Source organism: Neopelma chrysocephalum, unplaced genomic scaffold, assembly GCF_003984885.1.
Source record: "Neopelma chrysocephalum unplaced genomic scaffold, ASM398488v2 Primary Assembly neopelma1_45, whole genome shotgun sequence".
Taxonomy (NCBI): domain Eukaryota; kingdom Metazoa; phylum Chordata; class Aves; order Passeriformes; family Pipridae; genus Neopelma; species Neopelma chrysocephalum.
In genome coordinates, this window is record NW_020897704.1 from 4,196,811 (window position 1) to 4,218,812 (window position 22,002).

Consider the following 22,002-nt stretch of genomic DNA (forward strand, 5'->3'; position numbering starts at 1 on the left):
ATAGTAGAAATCAGAATTATAATTTTCATATTTTAACCAGAAGAAACCCATTTAGATCTAAATAATAAAAGCTGTAGCTATGAAACAACAATCACATCTAATTCTTCCCTTCATGAAAATGCATTTGCTTGTCCTCCTTAGAAGAGGAAAACTGATTACTGTATCCTCAGGTGCCAAATGTGATTGGCTCTGCCTGTGTTCAGAAACTCTGAAGAATGAGTTTACTGCATGCAATGAGAAGAACAGGTTTGGATCTTAAGTGAAGATTAGCTATGAAATATCAGCTTGGCATTCTGGAGCTTTCTGTTGCTGACGTCCCATTATGAAGTATTGAAGATCTCAGTTTATGATCCCGGATGAAAATGAATGACAGTTATTGTTGCCTCCTAATTTGATCAACTTTATTTCTGTTACATCTGGCCTTGTCTGACTGTGAGTTCAAGGCTATGATCTTGATTGTGAGAGACATGGTGTTGCATGAATGTCTCAGTTTTCTGTGTAGCTGTCTTTGAAATATCACAAGGCTCTTGTTAGTTACTTTTTAAGCAAGTTCAGTCTGCACTCTTCTGATAACTAGCAACTTTCTGTAATTGGTGGCAGGGTTGGGCAATACCTTTTCATGACAATCAGATAAAAATGGAGAAACTTGGAGGGCAGGGGGATGTTAAAGGAATTGTTTGGTAAATGGAACAATCTATAATTTAGTATTGTCATTGAACTATAACATACAATTATGTCTCAATTTATACGACAAATTAATCAAATTGATCTGTTTGGTTTTGTTTTCCTTTTTTGTGTTTTGTTTTAAGCTACCTCGTCATGCCATTTATGGGAACAGATTTGAGTAAGATAATGAAGCATGAGAAACTAACCGAAGACCGAATCCAGTTCCTGGTATATCAGATGTTGAAAGGCCTAAAGGTTTGCCACTTCTGTTATTTTGATGTTCACAGTCTTTTTTCCTAGCAAACCATTATGGAAAGCTATAAATATTTATCATTTGATAGCAGGATAAAAGTTTTCTCACCTTATATAGGAAAAGAATACATAGAAAATATGATTTTCTAGCTAAACAATCCTGGCTGTCTCAGTTTCTCCTCTTACATTAGATACTTCAGTCACATAATCATCGTCATGAAGCTTCATTAGATTTGGTTCAGGGTCTCTCCTTAACTGGAAAGACCAAAACTGAACACAGTGCTCCGGGTGTGTTTCACTAGAGCTGAAAAAAGGGGAAGGATCACCTCCCTCACGTTGCTGACAATCCTCTACCTAGTGCATGAGGCTTTTGCTTGTCTTTGCTGTAAGGGCACGTTGCTCACATTCAGCTTAGTACCTTTAGGTCCTTTTCTGCCAAGCTGGTCAACCCCTAGCCTTGTTTGGCTCCTGGGATTATTCCTTCCCAGGTACTGGATTTTGTTGAACTTTGGTGGGTTCCTGTCAGCCCATTTCTTAAGCTGTGGAGGTCTTGCTAAACAGCAGCACAACCACCTGGTGTGTGAACATTCTTCTCAGTTCTGCATCCTTTGCTGAGGGAGCACTCTGTCCCATCATCTACATCAGTCATGAAGATGCTAAACAGGACTAACTTTAGTACTGGCCCTAAGGGGGCCAGGGCTAGTGATGGGCCTCCAGCTGGACTTCCTGCCACTGATCACAACCCTTTGATCAAAACAGTTCAGTCACTGTCCATTAATCTAACTCATATTCCCTTGTCTCTTAAGGTGTTATGAGAGTTTCAAAAGCCTTGCTAGAGTCAAGGTAAACAGCACTGACTGCCCTCCCATCGTCCACCAAGCCAGTTGTCTTATTATAGAAGATTAATGGGATAACAAGGTGTGATTTTCCCTTTTGTAAACCCATGCTGACTACTGTTGCTCAGCTTTTTATCCTTCTAGCTATTGGAAGTGGTTTCCAGAATTACTTGCTTATTACATTCCCAGACAATGAGGCGTGGCTGATTGACCCTCTTCTTCCTTACCCTTTTGAAGACATGAGCAATATTTGCTTTCTTACCATCATAAGAAGCATCTCCTAATCACCATGACCTTTCAAATATTATTAAGTGGCCTCACAATGACATTCTCCAACTCGTCTTAGAATTCATGAGTGCATCCCATCAGGGTATTTAAATGTTAAATTTGTGTGTGTTTAGGTGTTCCCTAATCTGATCCTCCTCCACCGAGGGTGAGTTTTCCTTACTCCAGACTTTGCCAAATCATAGGTCCCCGAAATCACTGGAAAATATTACTAGTAAAGATGGATGGAAAGGAGACATATTGAGTACCTTAGGGGTTTTTTCCATGCCCCTTGTGCCGTTGCCTGTGTTTTCACTGGGTTTTTTTCCTCCTGATTTGCATGTAGAAGCCCTTCATGTTAACCTTCAGGTCCCTTACCAGGTTCAGGACTAAGGGGACTTCACCTTTCCAAATTCCATCTCTACACACTTGGACAGTGTCTCCTCCACATTCCAGCTGGATGACCTGATTCTGCTTCCACCTCATGTACACTTCTTTTTTATGTTTTCAGTTTCCCTAGGAATTCTTCATTCATCATGCAGGCCTCCTGCCACCTTTGCTTGATCTTGCCTTCTAGAACCTGTTTTGTTATGTGCTGACATTTTACACTCTGAAATTAGGAAAGAATTCATAAAAGACTGTAAGTGACCATTCAGATTTGTCTAGTTTTGAACTGTGTAGGAACACTTCATCTTGTAGCTCTTCCAGTAAGTCTTGACTTAGCTGCAGCATAGTATCTTGGGAAGAATAATAATTTGAATGTATCATTTTCTTATACTGGAACAAAAAGTATATAACCAGACATAATCTCTAAGGTATCTTTTACCTTAGATCTCTTTTTTTTTCTTTTTTTTTTCCAGATAATGATCCTGACTGTAAGCCTGTTAATCCCCTAGTCCTTCTCAGAAATAATGTTTATGTTCATCTCTCTTATACTTTTGTGGACTGCAGAGCTTACAGCTATAGCAAAACAACATAATCTTGAATATCACTGACTCTCACAAGAATGATTCTAAAAATATTAGCTATCGTCTACTTTGTATGTTTTTCTTCCTCATGATTTGCTAAATACTGTTTATTAATGCTATTCCTTTTTTTCTCTGTTTGACTTTTAAAAATTTGGCTGTGATTATTGAAGTTCATATCATACAATACAGAAAGAAGATAAATTGAAGCTCCTTGTTTTTATCTATAATGTATATTAATGTGATGTGAAAATGATTCTGGGTCTAAATTAGTACGATAGTTCTTAAATTACAGGGTTTGCTTTTTGAGTGTATACAGTGGTTGATTGTGAAAAGGCTACTACTTCCTTATTACTTTTTTTTTCTTTTGGTGACACAATTCAAGAGAAGAAAAACTTTGACCTGGTTCTGCAGGCTTCAGCCAGGCTCTCCTGCAGTGATGGCTGTTTCATTCCCTTTGCTCTCTAGAGACACAGGGTGTAAGGAGGCTGTGGAACAGCACTGTCTTAAACGGAATGTCATTCCTTGGCTGCTACTGGCACAATTTTGGTCTTACGGTCCTCTGCCTGCAACAAACAACATAAGGGTGGGCTTTCCTCTGCGCTCATAATACAGAGATAAGTGAGGTCAGCATAGGGATGTGCTTGTGCAGTGGAAATACAGAACTGATTTTGGTACAGGAAAGTCTGGCACATCCGTCAGAATGCTGATTCATCCAGATCTGTTTGCATTATCAAACACTATTAAAATATAATTAATATAGCAGGACAGTGTGCTATGCCTGGACAGGAGCATCAGGAGCAGCCAGCCCATGATTGCGTTGTCTCTCAGTACTTAAAAGATACAGAAGGTTACGTAAATTTTTTTACTCCTATCGTAAAACTTAATAAATATACTTTGTTGTTTAGTCCTGCATTATTGATTTCTCTTTGACCCTACCTTGGATTTTGTGTTCTTATTTTAGTAGATTTTTACTCACATAGCCTTTTACATACACTAAGTAATTTTCCTTTGTATTCTACAGTTGTGCATTTAAGTGGTCCAATTCCCATTTTACAAATGCAGAAACTGAAGCCAGGTTTGAGGAAATTGGTTTTATTTAAACTAGTGGGAATTCACCTCCAATCTGGACTTTGAATGTGGAGTTATGATTTCAGTTCTGTAATTAGTTCCCTAGTTACAAAGCTATGTCCTAGTAAGTGTTCTCTCAAGGACCGTATAAGTGGAGTGGTCTGTTTAGTTGCAGGTAACTGTCTGGGAAGCAGGTTTCCAGGAGAGGCATGCTACTCACTAAAGATGAAAAACATCATTTGCAGTAACTTTACAGGCAAGAAATATATGAACTGTAAATAATTAGCTTGAGTGTAGCGGAAAGGATGAATAATTAATTTAATTTCAGTGAAATGGCTTAGAAACATATTTTGGTCCTAGTGACGTACATTATCTGACAGAGGCTAGCAGAGTCGAGCTTGTGGGCCCCAAAGGCTGACACTGAAGTCTCTTGAATCAGTAAATATGGAAAGCAAGTGGAGCAACCGTGCATGGTTGACATACCTAGGAAGAAAACAGAGCAGGAATTTAGGAGGATGTATTGGGTTTGTGTGGTAGAGTTTGTTTGTTGGTGGAGTGGAGGCTGCAGGCGTGGCTTCTGTGAGAAGACAGCAGGAACTGCCTCCATGTTGAACAGAGGCAGTTCCAGAGGGCTCCAAGACAGCCCTGCTGATGCCTAAAGCTGAGCCCTTTGGGGGTGTTCATGGCACCTCTGTGGTAACAGATTTAAGGAGGGGTAAAAAAATGCTGTGCAGCAGCTGTGGGAGGAGAGCGAGAAAATGAGAAATGGCCCTGCAGGTACCAAGGTCAGTGAGGAAAGAGAGGGAGAAGGTGCTCCAGGTGCTAGAGCAGAGATTCCCCAGCCAATGGTGAAGCCTGTGGTGGCACAGGTTGCTCCCCTGCCACCCACAGAGGACCACGACAGAACAGATATCCACACAGTAACCAATGGAGGATACTGCTGGGATACAGGGATATGCCCTAAATGAAGCTGTAGCCCACAGAAAGCCTGTGCTGGAGCAGGTTCCTGGCAGGTTTTGTGGCAAGACCTGTGGCCCACAGGGGACCCATGGTGGAGCAGTTCGTGAAGGACTGTCTCCTGTGGGAGGAACACCACACTAGAGCAGGGACAGGCTGAGAAGGAAAGAACATCAGAGACAACACATGATGGACTGACCATAGTCCCCATTCCCTGTCCCTCTGTGCTGCTTGGGGGAAGAGGGAGAGAAATCAGGAGTGAACTTGAGTCTGGGAGGGGGGAAGGTGTTTTAGTTTTGGTGTTGTTTCAAACTATTCTATTCTGTTATTAGTAGGTAATAAGTTAAATTAATTTTTCCCAAGCCGAGTCTGTTTTACCCATGGTGGTAATTGGTGAGTGGTTTTCCCTGTCATTTTCTCAACCCATGAGCTTTTCCACTGTATTTTCTTCCCCATGTTCTGCTGAGAGTGGGAAATGAAAGAGCAGCTTGGTGGCACCTCGTGACCAGCCAAGGTTCACCCAGCACAGAGGAGAGGAGCAGGAAGTTCTTGATGTTCCCTGCTATTCCCTAGACTTTATAAAAATAAAGGCAGTGCTCATTGCAGTTACATGACAACCAGCAGGGACACTGAGATAATCTTAGAAAATTTGTATCTCTGATCTCTGTAACTGTGTTACATCTTCCATAGGAAGTGGTTTGCCTGAATATTTTGTCTCTTCCCACACATTTTTTGAGAGCACAAGTGTACTTACCTCAAAATTACCCACAGGAGATAAGATATTATTCAGCTACTAGACTCTGTTTTGTCATTTCTTATTGCACAGCAAACATTGGAGAATAGCCTTTACTGTATCTGTTCCATTAAATTTTGGATTCTTCTTGAACCAATTAATCCAGCCAGAAATATACACCTACCTGGAAATATTTTTAAGAAATAGGAGTGGTCCAGTGCTTGAGGAACATTCTTGCATCCCTGTCTGTGCTAGGAATTGTGTTAAACTGAAAGCAGTGTTGCTGGCATGTGGAGGAAAAAAGAGAATGAGAATGAGTCAGTAATTTGTTTACTCTTTTGCAGGTATCTGTAAATCAACTGTTTTAGAAAGGGTTTGCAAAGCTTTGAGTGAAAACTTGTACTTTTTAAGGTCTACTGTATCTGGATTAAAGACAACCCATCTTTGTTTACTTAGATTGCTTTTTTGGGAGGGCAGGGAGAACAAACATACACTTGGCTAGAGCTTAATTGAGGCATTGTAAGGGAAAAATACTTGCAACACCTGAGAAGGAGTATGTTACCCTGTAGATCTTTGTGGTAAAACTCTTTCAGCTTCCCAAGCTTAGCCTTGCATTTTTAAAATGCCTTTTTTTTCCCACCTTTTAACTTTGATGGACTCTATTTTGGTGGGGTTTTTGTGTAACCTGCAATATGCATTTGTCCTTAGTGTAAAATATAAAGAAATTTATGATATTTCTATTTATGTCTGGTCAAGGCAAGAAGGCAGTTTGTCACTTTTGTCACATTGCATATTCTACTGTAACAGACTATTTACATGTGACAGTTAAATGCATGTAAAGAAAACTCTGTGTGACTGATGTGTTGTAAAGGCATAAGAGAGATTTTTGCTAAGCCCATGAGTTGGTTCCTCGCAGGCTTTGTTTCTGCATTCTACCTGTAGGCTGGTTCTGGATTGGTTGTATACCAAAATGCTCAATAGCATTGATTTAAAAAAATATGTATAGATTGAGGTCAATAGAAAGTTCATACTGAGTTCAGGAAGATTTGTATCAAGCCCTCAGCCTTTGCTCTGCAAACTGTAGAGGTCTTTGTTTATCAGTTCTTACCATTTTACTGTCTTCTTTCTACAGAGAATGAAATATTAATTTCTTCAGCGAGCTTTGTAATTTATCATAATTTACCACTTAGAAACAATGACATGCTTCTCCTTTGTCTGTTTACTAGTCAGGCCCTACTCTGGCATTAAATTTTATATAAGTATGAGCTTGCAACTTGGAAGGGCTTTAATTTTTTTGTTTGTTTGTTTCTTTGACAGAAAAGCTGTGTATTGTCAAAGAGTACAGAAGGCAAGCTAAACATAAGTGTCTGTATGTAGGTGGAAAGCAACCGGAGATTCCAGCACTTTCAGTCTTGGGTCCCTTTTCTGCAGGAATGCCAGCTGGGTTCCCGTTTATAGGAATCTAGGGAGGTGGTTGTCGGTCCTCTTGCTTTATTCGTACAGTGTTTGAGAAGGAACAGACAACTCTTGGGCCATAAAAATACCTGTTCGAGCTTCCTTTTCCATACTTAATGTTAAGATTTACCTGCTCCAGTTCTTTTCTCATCAATATTTACTGCCTTTTGTTCACATTTATGCTGGTCTTCTTCTGCTTCTCTCTTTTCCCTTCCCGCTCTCCCTCATTTCCTCTTCTGTTTTTCTTTCCCTGCCAAGTTGCTCTTCATTTTCATTTTGCATGTTACCTAGAACACTTTATCCTGAGTCTTTTCTGATTCCCTTTCGATTAGCTTTTTGTTTTGTGTAGAGATTACATATACAGACAAGAATGCTTAAAATTTAGATGACTGTTGGATGGCTTCCTAGCACAATTTGAAACTTGCATGCCAGGATTTATGCATACTACCAAAATTGTGTTTAGGATAATGCATAGTGCTCCAAGGCACTTCCCTCATGTTAACTGGGTTCTTGAATCAAATATTTTTCATGTGAAGTGGTAATAACATTGTGAAGGGTATGTCTGCTCTGGTCTTGATCTCTTTGCCACGTTAAGAATGAAAAAGTTGTCAATAAATGGCTAATTTGATGAGGAGAATCAGTAAGAACAGGATCCAATTTCAGAAGGTTATTGAACAGAAATGGAAAATTTTCTGAATGAAGTCTGGTATAGTTCCAGTGCTGCTACCTGCCAGGAGATAATAAAATGCAGTTACAAAAATACTGCTGTTGTTAAAGAAATGCTCCAACACAGCATCAGTATTTCAGCTTACAAAAAGGCTGATGTGTACATTAGCATCAGAAATAAATGCTGTTTCATATAATCTCAGTAGTGTTGTATTAACAGGAGTGTTTAGAAAATATAGGAACTCTCCCCAAAGTGCTAACACGATTTTGGTGCTATCAACACACATAAAACTTTCAGTGGGGTAGGAACGCCAGCAAAATCACACTCTTCCCCCCAAACAGATGAGATGTACTTTAAAACTCTGAAGGGTTCAGACCTTTGAATTCCTGTTTCTATGTGCCGCATTCTTAGGTGCAGAATAACCAGCTATTTCCTACTATGTACAGTTTTATCAGAGAAAACAACCTATAGAATATTTTAAGCATCTGCACTGGAAAATGAAGAGGCTTCAGTTAGAAGACATTGGAATAATTTAGAATGCAAGGAGATATTGTGATATCCTTGATCAAGACAGCTATGGTTTTTCTTTATTTCTTGGGAATCTAGCTACTTACAGGTACATTCCTTAAAAAAAAAAAAAAAAAAAAAGCAGGTGTCGTCTCTGGTCTCCAGGTACCATTGACGGCCTTCTTCTTCCTCCCATCCCAGTCCACTTTTATGCACATCCATGACAGATACAACATTTCATAGTTTTTTTGTTTGCTGTAGTGTTTTTATAGACTACATTATTGAGAGCAGCCATGTGCCCTCAGCCCCTTGTGTCTGCCCCAGAAAATCCTGTGAAGGGCTTTGGCATTTCCTATGGGTTATGTTAAACCCTGTCTAATCTGCAAGTAGTATGTAGCAGGAACTGGTCTACCACAGATGCCAAGACCTGCCTGGGCTCTGGCACTGCAATCAGTGTGACTGTGCGGCAACAGGGCCCTACCGCATTCTGAGCTGGATTGGTAAAGTTATAGCCACAGGGTTAAGGGAATTGGTTTTGATTTCTTTTCCCCCTCTTTTCAGAACCTATGACACCACATTTGGTGCATCGTGTCAAGTGTAAGAGAGGAAAAAGAAACTGTCAGAGGTTTTAACTTTTTCAGTCACTGCTTTAAAAACTTGGCACCTTAAATGCAGATCTTGTGTTGCTTAGGTTGTATGGGTTTTGTTTAAGTTCAGAAATCTAAGTCTGAAATGCACATTGGATCTGACTGTAGAAGTTGGCTTTGTAGCTTTGCTTTCTTTTCCCTGGTCCCCTCATCAGTTGGATTGTAAGGACTCCCTTTGCAGAGGGACTGTTGCATTCACAAGGTTGATTGCCTTTCTTGAGGGCTGCTGGGAAGGAAGATGGTCATTGCTGGGACTATGGCTGCTTTGCAGTTATCCTGCAAAGTTCCTTCCTTCTATGCATTTCCATGATGCCATGCTGACTGTCCCTGGCTGGTCTTTCCTGGCTCTGACAGTTTGTTCCCAGTAATTCTTTTCCCAGTTTTTGTCCCATTCTTCAGCGTGGAATAAAATGAAAATTCTCCAGGTGCATCTCATCCATCTTTTCTGGAGTCTTTTTATTTAAAAGCTTTTATTGTTCTTACGTTGCTTAGTGTCAGTAGTATGAGCTGCCAGCAGAAGTATGGTCTGTGGGGTTTTCAGATTACACCTGAAGCAAACAGTAATAGCACCTCCCAGGCCACCCTTGGAAAGCACATCCTCAGTTCAGGACAACTTGCTGCATTTCTATCCTTGCAAGAGATGCCTATGTCTGAACTAGTTACTGGAGCCTTCCTTTATTATCCATGATGAAAATAGTCTCTTCTAGGACATCATTCAGCTGGTGAGAGGAACTGCATACCTCAGTGGAGAGCATTTGGTGACAATCACACGTTCTGACACCAGGTGTCTTCTCAGAACTAGTCCTGGGAGTACAGTTTGTTGGTTTGGCTTTTGTGAGCCCTTAAATAGGTCACTGAAAGGATGATGAAAGTATTGAAGTAAAGGCGAACGTCTTGTAACTTGACCTTTCCATGTTTCATTGAGGAAATATTGAAGCATGTAGTGAGAATTCTCAGATAAGACCTTGACTGGCCTTAATCCCGGTCTTAATGATCTCTTAAAAGTCAGTGCTGCTGAAGCATATGAATCTAAACTACAATGACACAGCAGAGACATCTATTGCAAGAGAACATTTCTGATATATAAAACAGCAGGTTTTATTCTGATATATATATATGCCAAAAATTAACTGAAAATGGCATTTTATGTATGGGAGGACTTAGAAAAAGCTGTATGATCTATTGCAGTACTCAAACTGATTTAGTGGTTTCTTGTTATTGGGGGACGGAAAGGGCAAAATGCTAGTTTAATTATGTGAACATTAAAACCATAGCTAAAAAGATTTGTGCAATAAGTAAATATTTTATAATTTCAATTTCCTTTAGCACCCTGAAAAAGTACTTTCTCCCCTACCCTAGGCAACTTCTTAAAGTTGGGACTTCATGAATAAATAATACTTTCTCTTTTTACAGTATATTCACTCATCAGGCATAATTCACAGGGTAAGTGGAAACAACATTGCAGATGTTTATATTTTGATAGAGTGATGTTTGTGTATAAGCTTTTGGGTTCTTCTTCAATGAGAACAAAAAATGGCATGGCTACAGCAGTGTAAGTTAGGCACTCAAGTTGCACTGAGTACAGCTTAAATTTGGATTTCTTAAATTACTTTGTGAAGTTGAGTTGTAAGTCCCCACAAGTGTCTAAATTGAGATGGATAAGAGCTTTTTCTGTTTGTTTGTTTGTTTTAATGAAGATTAAACTTCTAAAAAATATTTAGATTTTCTTTAAACATCATGTTAGTGTTCAAAGTTGAGGGGGGAAGAACCATAGAAACTGAAAAAATTGCCCAAACTTTTAAAGCCTTGAGAACCTCAAATTTTTGTTGCAATAAATTAGACATTTGATTATTTCTGAATTCTTTCTCTGTCTAAAGTCCACTTAAAATAACTTTGCACTGTCAAGGAGTTCTGAATGATGCTCACGTGGTACTAAGCAGCATATCTTCCCCCAAAACTGCATCAGAATGGTAGAAATTGTCCATTTGTAATAAAATATCAGGAGCACTATAGGAAGTGCACATGGAAAAGCAGCTTTAAGCTGGACATGGAAACTATACAAACTGACAAAATAATGTAATACAATTATATTTTTATTTTTGCAACTGATGTGATCATGGTCCAAATTTACTGTTGCTTAGTCTTTTTCTGAGCTCCCTCTTGATGGCCCTTGAACTTATTGGTTTCATTAGGTTCTTTGCACCAAATTTTTTCACTCCCAGGCCCCTCTGATCTTAAAACATCTTCGTATAAAACAGGTGGATGCCTGTTAAAAAGTTTGGAGACAAGATACTTTTAAACATCTTGTGCTAAAGTGTATCAAACAAAGGTTTGAAAAAGCTGAAGGAAAATTTCTTTCTAAGTGCATCTGTCTGAGTCACTGTTGTTGCAATATCATCTTAGTCGTTGCCAGTACTCTTCCCTTTTGCTAAACTGAACAACTTTTGAAGATCATTAGAAGTCCCTAGGGTAGCTAAAGAGACTTAAGGGAATACTTTTCTAATGTTGCAGTTCAATGGACTTTGTTAGGAACTTGATTTTCCCACAGAAGAGAGCATAAATTCTTACATAAAATCTCGTTTGATTCCTTCAGTAATCCTTCTAAGTCTCTAAGGATATGCAAACTTTATAAAGTATATATTGATATGCAATACGTACAATCCAGAAATATATATATGAATTGTTAACTTTGTGGTGTTAGTATTAAATGCAGCAAATTTATGGTCAAACCCCACTCATAGAAAGAAAGATGAGTGACCTCCTTCACTGGCAAGTATTTTCCTGACTTATAGCAGAAAAACATAGTTGATTTTTCTGGGGGAGGAAATATACTAGGAAAAAAGCCAAACATATGCAAATGTGTGTCCTTGTTTGTGTGATTTGTTATGACAGTGTTTTACCTGTTGCTGTGCAAAATAGTTACATGAAAACTACAAAACCAGAAAGACAGAAAGAAAGCAGGAAAGAGTGCTTTATTGTGCTTGCTGTAAAATAAAAAATAACATCCATTTGAAATCTGGTTGCAGGATCTAAAGCCTGGAAACTTGGCAGTAAATGAAGACTGTGAATTGAAGGTAAGGTATGTTTATTTGAAAAAGTAGTCATATGTATTAGAAGACAGAAGACAATGGGTACATCAGCTGTAGACATGCTGGCTGGTCTCAGTGATGGGCCAGGCTTTTAGCACACAGGCTTTGAGAAGTCATGGAGAAACAGGGGAACATGGGAAAAAGAAATGGAAGAGGGTTAGATGGGCAATGGTAACCAACTTGGAAAAAAAATTACAAAAGACTGCTCCATACAAGTATTTTTCCCATCTGTCTGACTTGCAATATATTATCACAATAATAATTAAATACTTGTTTAAGAAATAAAACTCTAAATAGTGAGAATCTATTTAGCCCCCATTTGTATGTCCTTGACTGACACAAATGTGCAATTCATAAGAACGGTAGAGGTGATGATCAATTTCTGAGATCATTCTGGAATCAAGCACAAGAAATGGCTGTGCCTGAAGCTAGAGGCTTTGCTCAGGATGTCTCAGCTGAAAACATCTAGTCCAGACAGGACGTTCCAGGAAGCTTGTACCCAGTGCTAGCAGGGGAGAGGTGGGGGTCGTCTCCAGGATGTGGAGGGTTTCTGATAAGGAAATCAGTGCCACAGGTTATTACATTCATGGCATCATTAGAGTGGTTGCTGACTTGAGTCTCTCCAGGGGGGGTGACAGGCAGTGTAAGAACTGAAACTGCTCCTGTGGGTTTGGTGTTGACAGCAGATGATGCCACAGCTGTTTGCCCACACCAAGGGAAGGTGCATGTCAGTAATAGTAACCCTTTTCCTGTATGATGTGTATGTTGCAATGCATACTGGTATATTTTTTATGCAGTCACTCAACTAAAAGTACTTTTCAAGAAGAAATCATTGATGGTTGCAGTCAGATAAGAGCTGTAATGGAGAACAGTGTTTATGATATGTTGCAGCTAATCACTTCAGGGAAGCATGAAAGGAATCACATCCTGCTCACTGTGAACAATAATATCTTATTTCTTCGAAAGTGTTTTCTTTTGCACTGTTACAGCTATCAACGGTATCAATTGCATGTAGGCTTCAGTGTGTTTTGTAGCAGGAATATATAATTTCTGCTTCATTTTTGCTCTTAACTGAAGTAGTAAGAAAAAAAATTCATTAAAGGGAGACAATTCTGAATTCAGTCTCCTGTAGTTCACCTTTTAGCTGTTTCTGCTGCTACACTGCAAAGAGGTGCCTTTGATGGCATTTTCTGTGTTACCTGGTTGTTGCTTCTCTGGAGTAGGACAAGTATTGGTATGCAGCATGCCTCCCTTTGTCCTACCCATCATGGCTTTCCTCCAAAGATGGGCTAGAAGGACAGCGCACTCCCACACCCCTTTCCAGTATGGAAACTGGGCTTAGCAGGCATGCACCCTTGGAGACCAGGACTGTAGCACCTGTTGCGGGAAGTTATCTGTTCTGAAGTGTAGGTGTTGCCACTTCCTTGGAAATGTTGTCAGTAGAGTCCACCTGCAATAGTAATTCTGCACCTTTGCAATGTTTGTCACATCAAGCCTCACTCTGAATCATTGAACTGAAATACTAAACCTGACCAGTTTTGGTTGCAGTTTCTGACATATACTGGAAATCTTCCAAAGCCTTTTAGAGTGGATAATATTTGTACTTCAGAAATAATTATGCAATGTACCCTGACCTAGCAAAAATTCATCTATTTGACTGTGTAGAATGACTTTGTTATAAAAAAAGCCAAATATTTATTATGAAGTAGGATTCTGTAGTACTCAACACTGTGTATTTTAGGAATATAGCTTATTCTGGTGAGTGTAACCATAGTAGCCCCAGACTGCTTCCAGTCCCCAGTTAATTCTATTCTTGTATTTTAATTTTTTATTAATTTTCAGAATTGTTTTTGTCACCTATCTTCTCTCAGCTCTAGCAATCTCAAAGGCTGGTCAGAGTTTTTCATTTAATTACGAAATTGAGCTGTATCTTCTATCCTGCGCTTGAATTGAATCAGGATTGGCCTATACATCCTCACAAAACAACTGTGAATTAGAATGGGTGCTTTTGTGTCTAGATGTGTAATTACATTTAGATCTTATGACCAAGGTTTCCTCCCTAAAAGAGACATAGGACTTTATGGGAGTGGTTCAGTTATGTGAGAATTTCAGCTTTGAATAAATAGAAAAATCTAACTCTACCTGGTGAAAGATACAGAAGATCAAAGACTGTGAAGCACACCTTTAAATAAATAAAATAAAAGGTGATACAACACTGCAAAAGTGGTTTTTAGCATACAACATAAAAACCATATGCTTGCATGTAGCTGTTGTAATACAACTTTTTTGCTCTGAGACTGACCTGAATGTTCAGGGTTCTGTGATTTCAGTGTTTTCTTATCTAACATAAAAAGCCATTGTCTTCTTCTGGGTTGTAGTTGGCTAAATAGTGAGTGGACCCCAGGGTGATGGGGGGAAAAAGAGAATCTAGAAAAAACAATTGTACATGTTTGTCTTCCCCCAGCTGTGCAATTACATTTTGAGATGCAGGCCAGGTCTAGGACATTCTTTTGTGATATGATTTCCTGATCGATATCTACTTATTTAACACTATTTTTTTTTCTGTTACCCGGGGCATTTTTAAGCTTTTAGATAAGCTGAGGCAAACAATCCTGTATCAGAACACAGTTTTGTGAAACGAAAAGGAGGAAATGTAGCATTAAGCTTTAGTTTTCATTTCTTAGCTCTCAGACCATAATTACCATGTCCCTGGTCATACCATAAGCTCTGATATCATATGCAGAAGAAAAGTGCAAATTTGTAGCCAGGAAATACTGGTTGTCAGAAGGCAACTTCAGCTGACAAACAGAAAGCAAACTATAACTCATTGAAAACTGTGCATAAAAAAATATCAGGGTGAGGATTTTACTGGGATCTCCCTAACACTGAAGGAGTTGGGCTGACTTCCTCTGTATACATCCATTTGGGTGCAATGGGTCGGATGTTACCCTGCCCTGAGAGCACACTCTCAAAGTTATTTTATGCAGGCATAGGACTACACTGACAGTGAGAGCCCAGCCTTTTCCCCTCCATCTGTGCACTCAGCACCTTCCCTTGCATAGGCTCCAGTGGCAATGAGGTTGTAGCCAAGTTGGGACAAGTTCCTTGAATTGGTAACTAATTAATTGGGTCTCAGTTTTATTTTTCACAATGAGCTTTCTGGCTCCCTTGTCTGATGTTCTACATAGATATGGGAAAAGTGACAGTAAAGGGTGCATGAGGAGAAATCACTGCCCTTTCTGTAGTCTCAAAGTTACAAGTTATTTTTGTTATGATTACTGAAGAAAGTTAGGAAAATTAAGTTTGCTGAGTCGAAGGGGAGCTATCCTTGAGGAGCTGAGAGGGATTTGCTCTTTCATCATTCACTGATTATAAAAAGGATTTTCAATCTTATTCTGAAAATTGGTATGTGAAGATAGTTGTTGAAGTGATACCATGTTAATATTAAGTACAAATAAGATGCTTGTTCCTATGCTTAATGAATATGTACATGAAAATAAAATACGAAGTTAAAACAGAGCACACAAAAATTCTTGCTGTGTTTTCTACTTTTATAAAACTACAAATCCGAATTATATTTTAGCTGTTTCCAGCTCCACATGTCACAAGCCTCGGTAAAGAAAATGCCTAAAAAACTGTGACAGAATAGATGGTACCACATCTGGGTTTTGATCTGTTATGTAAGACTTCTAATTTTTTTTTCCACCCTCTCTGCCATGTTACTGGGTAAACAGTATGTGCTGAATATGCACAATAAATTGGAAAGTCATAAATGAAAGTGTATTTTGACAGTGCAAATATTTTGAGTCCAGTAAATCTTCAGCATCTAAAGAATCAGCCATAATCAAATATATTTTATTGGTAAGGTAAAAATGTCTCCCTTTGCATCCTATTCCTGTTTTTGAATTGATTGGTAATCAGCAGTTATGGGGAAAATATAGAAATGGTATTTCAAGTATGGCAATAAAGATAAACCATAACATTTTGTACTTTTTATCTATGAATGAAAATATAATTTGCCTTTCTGTTAGTGCCTGGGAATGATGAAATCATCCCGAAATATTTTAAAACGTTTGTCAGGGAATGATGAAACTCTCCTAAAATGTTTTAGAATGTTTAATTGTAGAGAGCATTACAAAAACATCACTCTTGGTATAGTAATTCCCAGGTGCTCCTAGTAAAAACTTCTGCCCTGAGGCCTGATACATATGGCAACTAATGGCTGTTCATGCAAAGCTGCATATTCGGTTGTCTGTGGGTGACAGTGATTTATCTTGAACAGACTTTACTTGCTCAAGCCCCATACTTCTTGTTAGAAGCATGAATTTTCTGATAAATACAAGCTGATTGTCTTTCCAGGAGCGGAATTTTCTTGCTATTGGCTCCACCTTTTTGCACCATCTTTTGATGGTCCATGCAGGTGGGCTTTCTTAAGGCAAACTTGGTAGCAGTTGGCAAAAGGCCATTACATTCACTTTTAATCTTACTGCTGCACACGTTGCTGTATCTAGAGATAAATATCTGAGAATCTTAGAAATAAGCTGAATTGTGCATAACCCTATAAAAAATTGCACTGATCTTGCATTTCTTGCAAAAGTTTTTCTGTAGTTGACACTGGAGATTGGGAAAACTCAATGGGACTAAATGATGATAATTCCCTACTCTTCTTGCAGATTTTCAGTGTGATCTAGAGGAAGTCTTCCCTTGTATGATTTACTCATAGAATAGAAATAACAATACCTCCTTACTTCAGAATACTATTGGAGCACACTCTTGAATAATTGTGCCCCCTGGGATATGAGAGCAATGGTCACCATCTTAGATAGGTGCTGTTCTTTTAGCTGTATGATGGTGATTCTATTGTCAGGGAATTTTTGGCATTGAATGTGTCCATTATCTTATTAATTAAAAAGTGATTAATTTATTATTTTCTTTACTGGCTTTGCAGCTTTTGGTGTTGCTATAGGAGTATGCAACTTTAAAAAAGAATTGTGCAAAGCTCCTTTCTACCTCTGTCTTGATTTTCAAAAAAAAGGACAAGACACTTCAATGAGAAAAAGATACAAAAATAAACCAATCTCTGCAGATTGCTCCAGTTTGTTTTTTTTTATTTTCTGCAGTTGTAAAGTCTGGCTGAACTAGATAACTAGCTGTCTGATCAGGATATTCTTTGTGCTTTCACTACAGATTCTGGATTTTGGATTGGCAAGGCATACAGACAGTGAGATGACTGGTTATGTGGTTACAAGGTGGTACAGAGCTCCAGAGGTCATACTTAACTGGATGCATTATACTCAAACAGGTCAGCATCTCTTCAGAAGTGTCTTAACAGAGCTAAAGCATTCACTGAATCAGGCAATATATAAACAACCACTTGTTTCTGAAATGAGTGGGAAAATGGAGGTGAAAATGATGATATAATTATGCAAAATTTCCTTGTAGATGAATTTCTGGTAATCATGTGGTGGTTGTGAGTTTGTGGTTTTATATATATATATACCTTCTGAGAGTAACAGAAAGTGCCAAAGTGATTGGAAAAAAAACTATTTAAATGTATACAGATGTAACAGTTTGGTCACTGTTCTTGTGTTCCTGAAAAGATGTGCCGATTGTCACTCAGAGGAAAGTGGCAGACGGAGGGAATTCAAATAACACTGGGATAACTGTGGAAGTTTTTGAAAGCATTGAAAATTTACTTCCCACATGCATCTGCCTGTTACTGAGAGACTCACTCTGCATATTATGAGATTATCTCCAGTTTGCTCATTAGAAAGTCTGGTAGTTCTACCTCTGCTGTTCATCATACTTGGCAAGGCACACATTTATTTTATAACAGGCTGTAAAGGTAATTTTTATACTTCTTTAAAATATGTTTTAAATTAAACTTTATGCACATTTAAACGAACAAACATTCTGCAATTTAATGTACCTCCTGGCCTTTTTTTCAGTTGACATCTGGTCTGTGGGCTGTATAATGGCTGAGATGATAACAGGGAGGCCTCTGTTCAAAGGAAATGATCGTATCCTTCATTGAATTTATGATACTAATGTAAGAAAATTATGAGGTTCTTATGTGACACAGTAAGTCTGTTCAAAAATTGATGAGCATAAATTGAAATTAATAGTAAAATTGCTTGCACTTTTCTCATTAAATGATTATTTCATATCTGTACCACTTTTGCACTTCTGCCAATTAAAATTTGTATTACTGGGTTTTTTCAATAGAGGGGATCTTTGAATCACATCTCAAATCATCAGGTAAAAGGTTCCATGGTAGTAGAAAGCCCATATTTATTTTTTTAGTAACAGATTCTAGAACACGCACAGAAGATTCTGCTGTACTATATGGCTTATGTGCACAAGCTAGTCCATTTCATGCTTCTTGAGGCTTTCATCAAAAAGTGCTATGTAAGTAACATCTAGTAAAATGCGGATTTACAAAAAACATTTAATCCTATCATTTCATTGCTGAGCAATGAAGAAAATTGTTAAGATTAAGCCATATTTCATCTTCAAGTGATACTTCATTGACAGTAGTAGTTGTAATACTTAATAGGGGACAGTATAAATAGAAGAGAGCAATAATTCTTGACCTTTTTTTTTGTTTGACAGCTCAGCCTAATCATTTTGCGCTGCTTTCTCCCTTGTGGAATTGCAGTCAATAAATCACTTACCTGCAAATGCTTGCAAATTGTTTACAGAATCAAAATTGCTTAATTTTAGTTATATTTGTATTTAAGTACTTACATGTAATATCGGGACTTCATTGAATGGATCGTTTTATTCTCATTTTGTAAAGAAAAAAGATTCAAGAGAAAGATTGCGTTCACCAAAAAAATGGCAGGGACTATGGAAAAGTAGAATACATCAGATTTTTTTACAGGTTTTAAGTATGCATTAGTTCTTAACAAGAAAATACTAAAATGCCTGTCAAAGAACAGCTGTTGGCTAACAGCATTTCTCAACTGATGCTAACCTTGAGCATTCTAGCATATAAATAAGAAAACAAATGAGTCAGAATTTTCATGGTGCACTGTAAACATAAGAATGGAAGAGCTAGTGTTTTAGTCATACTGACTTCTGGAGATTTCAGAACTATTGGCTGAAGTTCTGTGTTCTATATTACAAAGAAAATTATGCCAGTGTAATAGTCATTGCTGGCCTTTGAGTATATGATTCAGTATTACCTATTGTCAGGGAAATGCTGCCGTGGGTTCAGCTGTGGGTAGGTGAATAAGAAAACAGCTAACTTAGGGGATTTTTGTTCAGAATTATGAATAGGTTATCCTGCCAACTTGGTACAGGTTTTATTTATTTATTTAATTTCATTAGCATTATCCACCATTGCCTTTTTCTGCAGAGGCTGGTGGAATCCTCATGTGCTCTGAACTCTGATCTAGCTTCTGTCTTCTCATCTGCTGGTCTTACCAGAGCAGCAAGCAAATCACATAGCTCTTCTCTGCAGCATTACCCTCCTGTAAATATAGTGTTTCTTCTTTGAAACAACTAAAACTGTTGCTGACGAATCTCTGGTGGGCTAGGACACAGAAGGTTAGGGAGTGTTCTGATGCCTCACCCCAATGTCTCCAACATCTCAGCATCAAGCTAAGCATGTGGGAAATAAGGATTAATTTTTTTCCTCTTGATGTTTCTCAGCGTGGAGAAGAACTAATGCAGACTGATTTCGTCTGATTTTTGTTGGTTATCATACCACCTCATGTTCCCCATGACTTTTCCTGCCCCTATGTCACCTAAGTATTGGATGGACCAGAGCAGTGTGTGCAATACATGTGTTGATTGTTCACATCCTCTTACTTTTGGACTGATTTCTGTCCAAAAATATGGAAGAGACCTGATAACATAACAAAATTTTGAAGATTATTCAATTATTTGTTCCCAAATTCTAGTATTATAATATTTATTTCAGGTGTTTTCAGTGTCTTTACCTTTTGCAAGAAAAATTGAGGATTTTCATATTTTATAAATCTTCTGTTTAGTCATTGAATTGAGTTTTTTTTTACTTCATTCTCCAACAGCAAAGAAAAGCATTAATTTTGCAGGGTGAAAGAATTTGTTCCTTATTGCTGGTATTCAGATCTGGACCAACTCACAGAAATAATGAAAATAACAGGTACACCAACTCAAGATTTTGTTCAAAAATTGCACAGTCAAGATGTGAGTATTCTGCTTTGTCCTTTGGTTTTACTTGTCTTAATTTTACTTAAGCCATGTTCAGTTCTTAAACTGGTGGAGGTAATATATATTGACTACTGAAATACCCCTGATGGTACCTCTCTGCCTTGAAATGCTTTACACACCCACAATAGCTACTGCAGATGGGGGTAACACAACAGAAAATTATCAGAACAGTTGAAAAATCTGTATATTTAAATACTTCAAGATTCCAGTGTGTACCATATAAACAGTTGAGCTGATAACTTACTGCTTTTATTGGAAAGGTACTGAAAGCATAAAGATATTCAGAAAACCCAGTTTTTGCAAATGTCTCTGACTGTCTTTCTTGTTCTTATGTGGATGTCCTTCTAGGATCCTCAAGCCCTTACTACAAAGAATCTATAATTATTCTTAGACTAACTGTACAATTTAAATACTAATGCATTACTGTATAAGGTTCACTTCTAGAGATTCCTGTAAACTCACTATGACATTCTTTAAAATTATTCATACATATTTATTCTATTAATATATTAAATATGGAGCAGTAATAATTAAAGCTTTACATTATAATTTCTAATGGTTTTAAGGCTTGAATTTTTTTAAAGTTCTGTTCAGCAAGTAGGTGAATATCATTAGGCTTTATGACACAGAAAAAATGCATGCGTACAGTGTGCTATGAAAGCATTATTGAGTTACCTATTAAGCATATAGTTAATGTTGTCACATTACAAAGGTGGCAATGGTCTAATTTAATATTCATGTTTCTTTTGAGGCAAAAAACTATATCAAAAGCCTCCCAAAAGTCCAGAAGAAAGATTTTGCATCCATCTTGAAGTATACGAATCCTTTGGGTAAGGCAGTTTGTTTGGATGTGTACAATTTTGTCTTGTGTTTCCATTGGAGGCAGCAGCAGTATCAGTCCTGTGATAGGTGATGGGATGGTTCTCGTGCTATTCTATCTCTTGCTTTCCATTATTCATAGTTTTGATTGTAGTGGCTGAACTTTGTGAAGTTTAAACCTTGCCAGGAATCAGTTTCTTAGAAGCATCAAAAAAAGAAGTATCTTGGGGTTTAGGTTTCGATCCAGCTCCTGCTTATTGGTTTTACTTGAGCAGCTTTCCAAGAGCCCTGGTTGATTAAAAAATTTTCTCTGTATTGTATTTTCCCTGTATTGTTTCTGAAATACAATTCTGAAAGCTCAATAGGATCTACAGTTGAAATACAAGGAAATAGAAAGCTGAGATTTTAGTAATGGAATTAATGCATCCCAAGAAACATCTGTGCATTCCTGAGAAGCACTGGCTTGGATTTGATATATATAAACAACCAGAAGAGAATACCAAGTGTGCATAACTGTGATATGACCCAAGGTAGCCAGAACTCTGAGATCACTCTACCCAAATCTTATCAATTTCCCAGTGACCTTAACACTCAAAAAGCCAGTTTTATTAGAATATGAATTAGGATAATTGAATCTTTGCAATTTAAGAAGTAAAAATTTTAGTTTCAGATACTGTAAAAATAAACTTGATTAATAAACAGCTCTTACCCCGACTGCATGGTTAGCTCACTGACATTCTCAGTTACAGCAAGCTATGCATTTCCATTTAGTTTTTAGGATGTCTCTTCTTATGACTTCTGTGATCATCTGGCTGCTTCTGATCTGGAAGAGAAGGTTGGAGAGAATACAAAACATGGCAAGCAGGAGTTGAAGC

The 22,002-nt window shown here is 38.0% G+C and overlaps 1 protein-coding gene across 4 annotated transcripts in view; it reads left to right on the forward strand.

Moving 5' to 3' along the window:
- MAPK12 (mitogen-activated protein kinase 12) overlaps nt 1–22,002 on the forward strand; it is a 38,952-nt gene that overhangs the window by 14,509 nt on the left and 2,441 nt on the right. For 3 of the 4 annotated variants that reach the window (XM_027679212.1, XM_027679214.1, XM_027679215.1), the window contains exons 4-10: nt 810–921; nt 10,434–10,463; nt 12,047–12,094; nt 17,297–17,411; nt 18,058–18,129; nt 20,205–20,284; nt 21,060–21,138. In XM_027679212.1, the coding sequence (XP_027535013.1) occupies nt 810–921; nt 10,434–10,463; nt 12,047–12,094; nt 17,297–17,411; nt 18,058–18,129; nt 20,205–20,284; nt 21,060–21,138 (536 nt within the window). The remainder of the gene's footprint in view (nt 1–809; nt 922–10,433; nt 10,464–12,046; nt 12,095–17,296; nt 17,412–18,057; nt 18,130–20,204; nt 20,285–21,059; nt 21,139–22,002) is intronic. The other variant, XM_027679213.1, reaches the window with a different exon arrangement.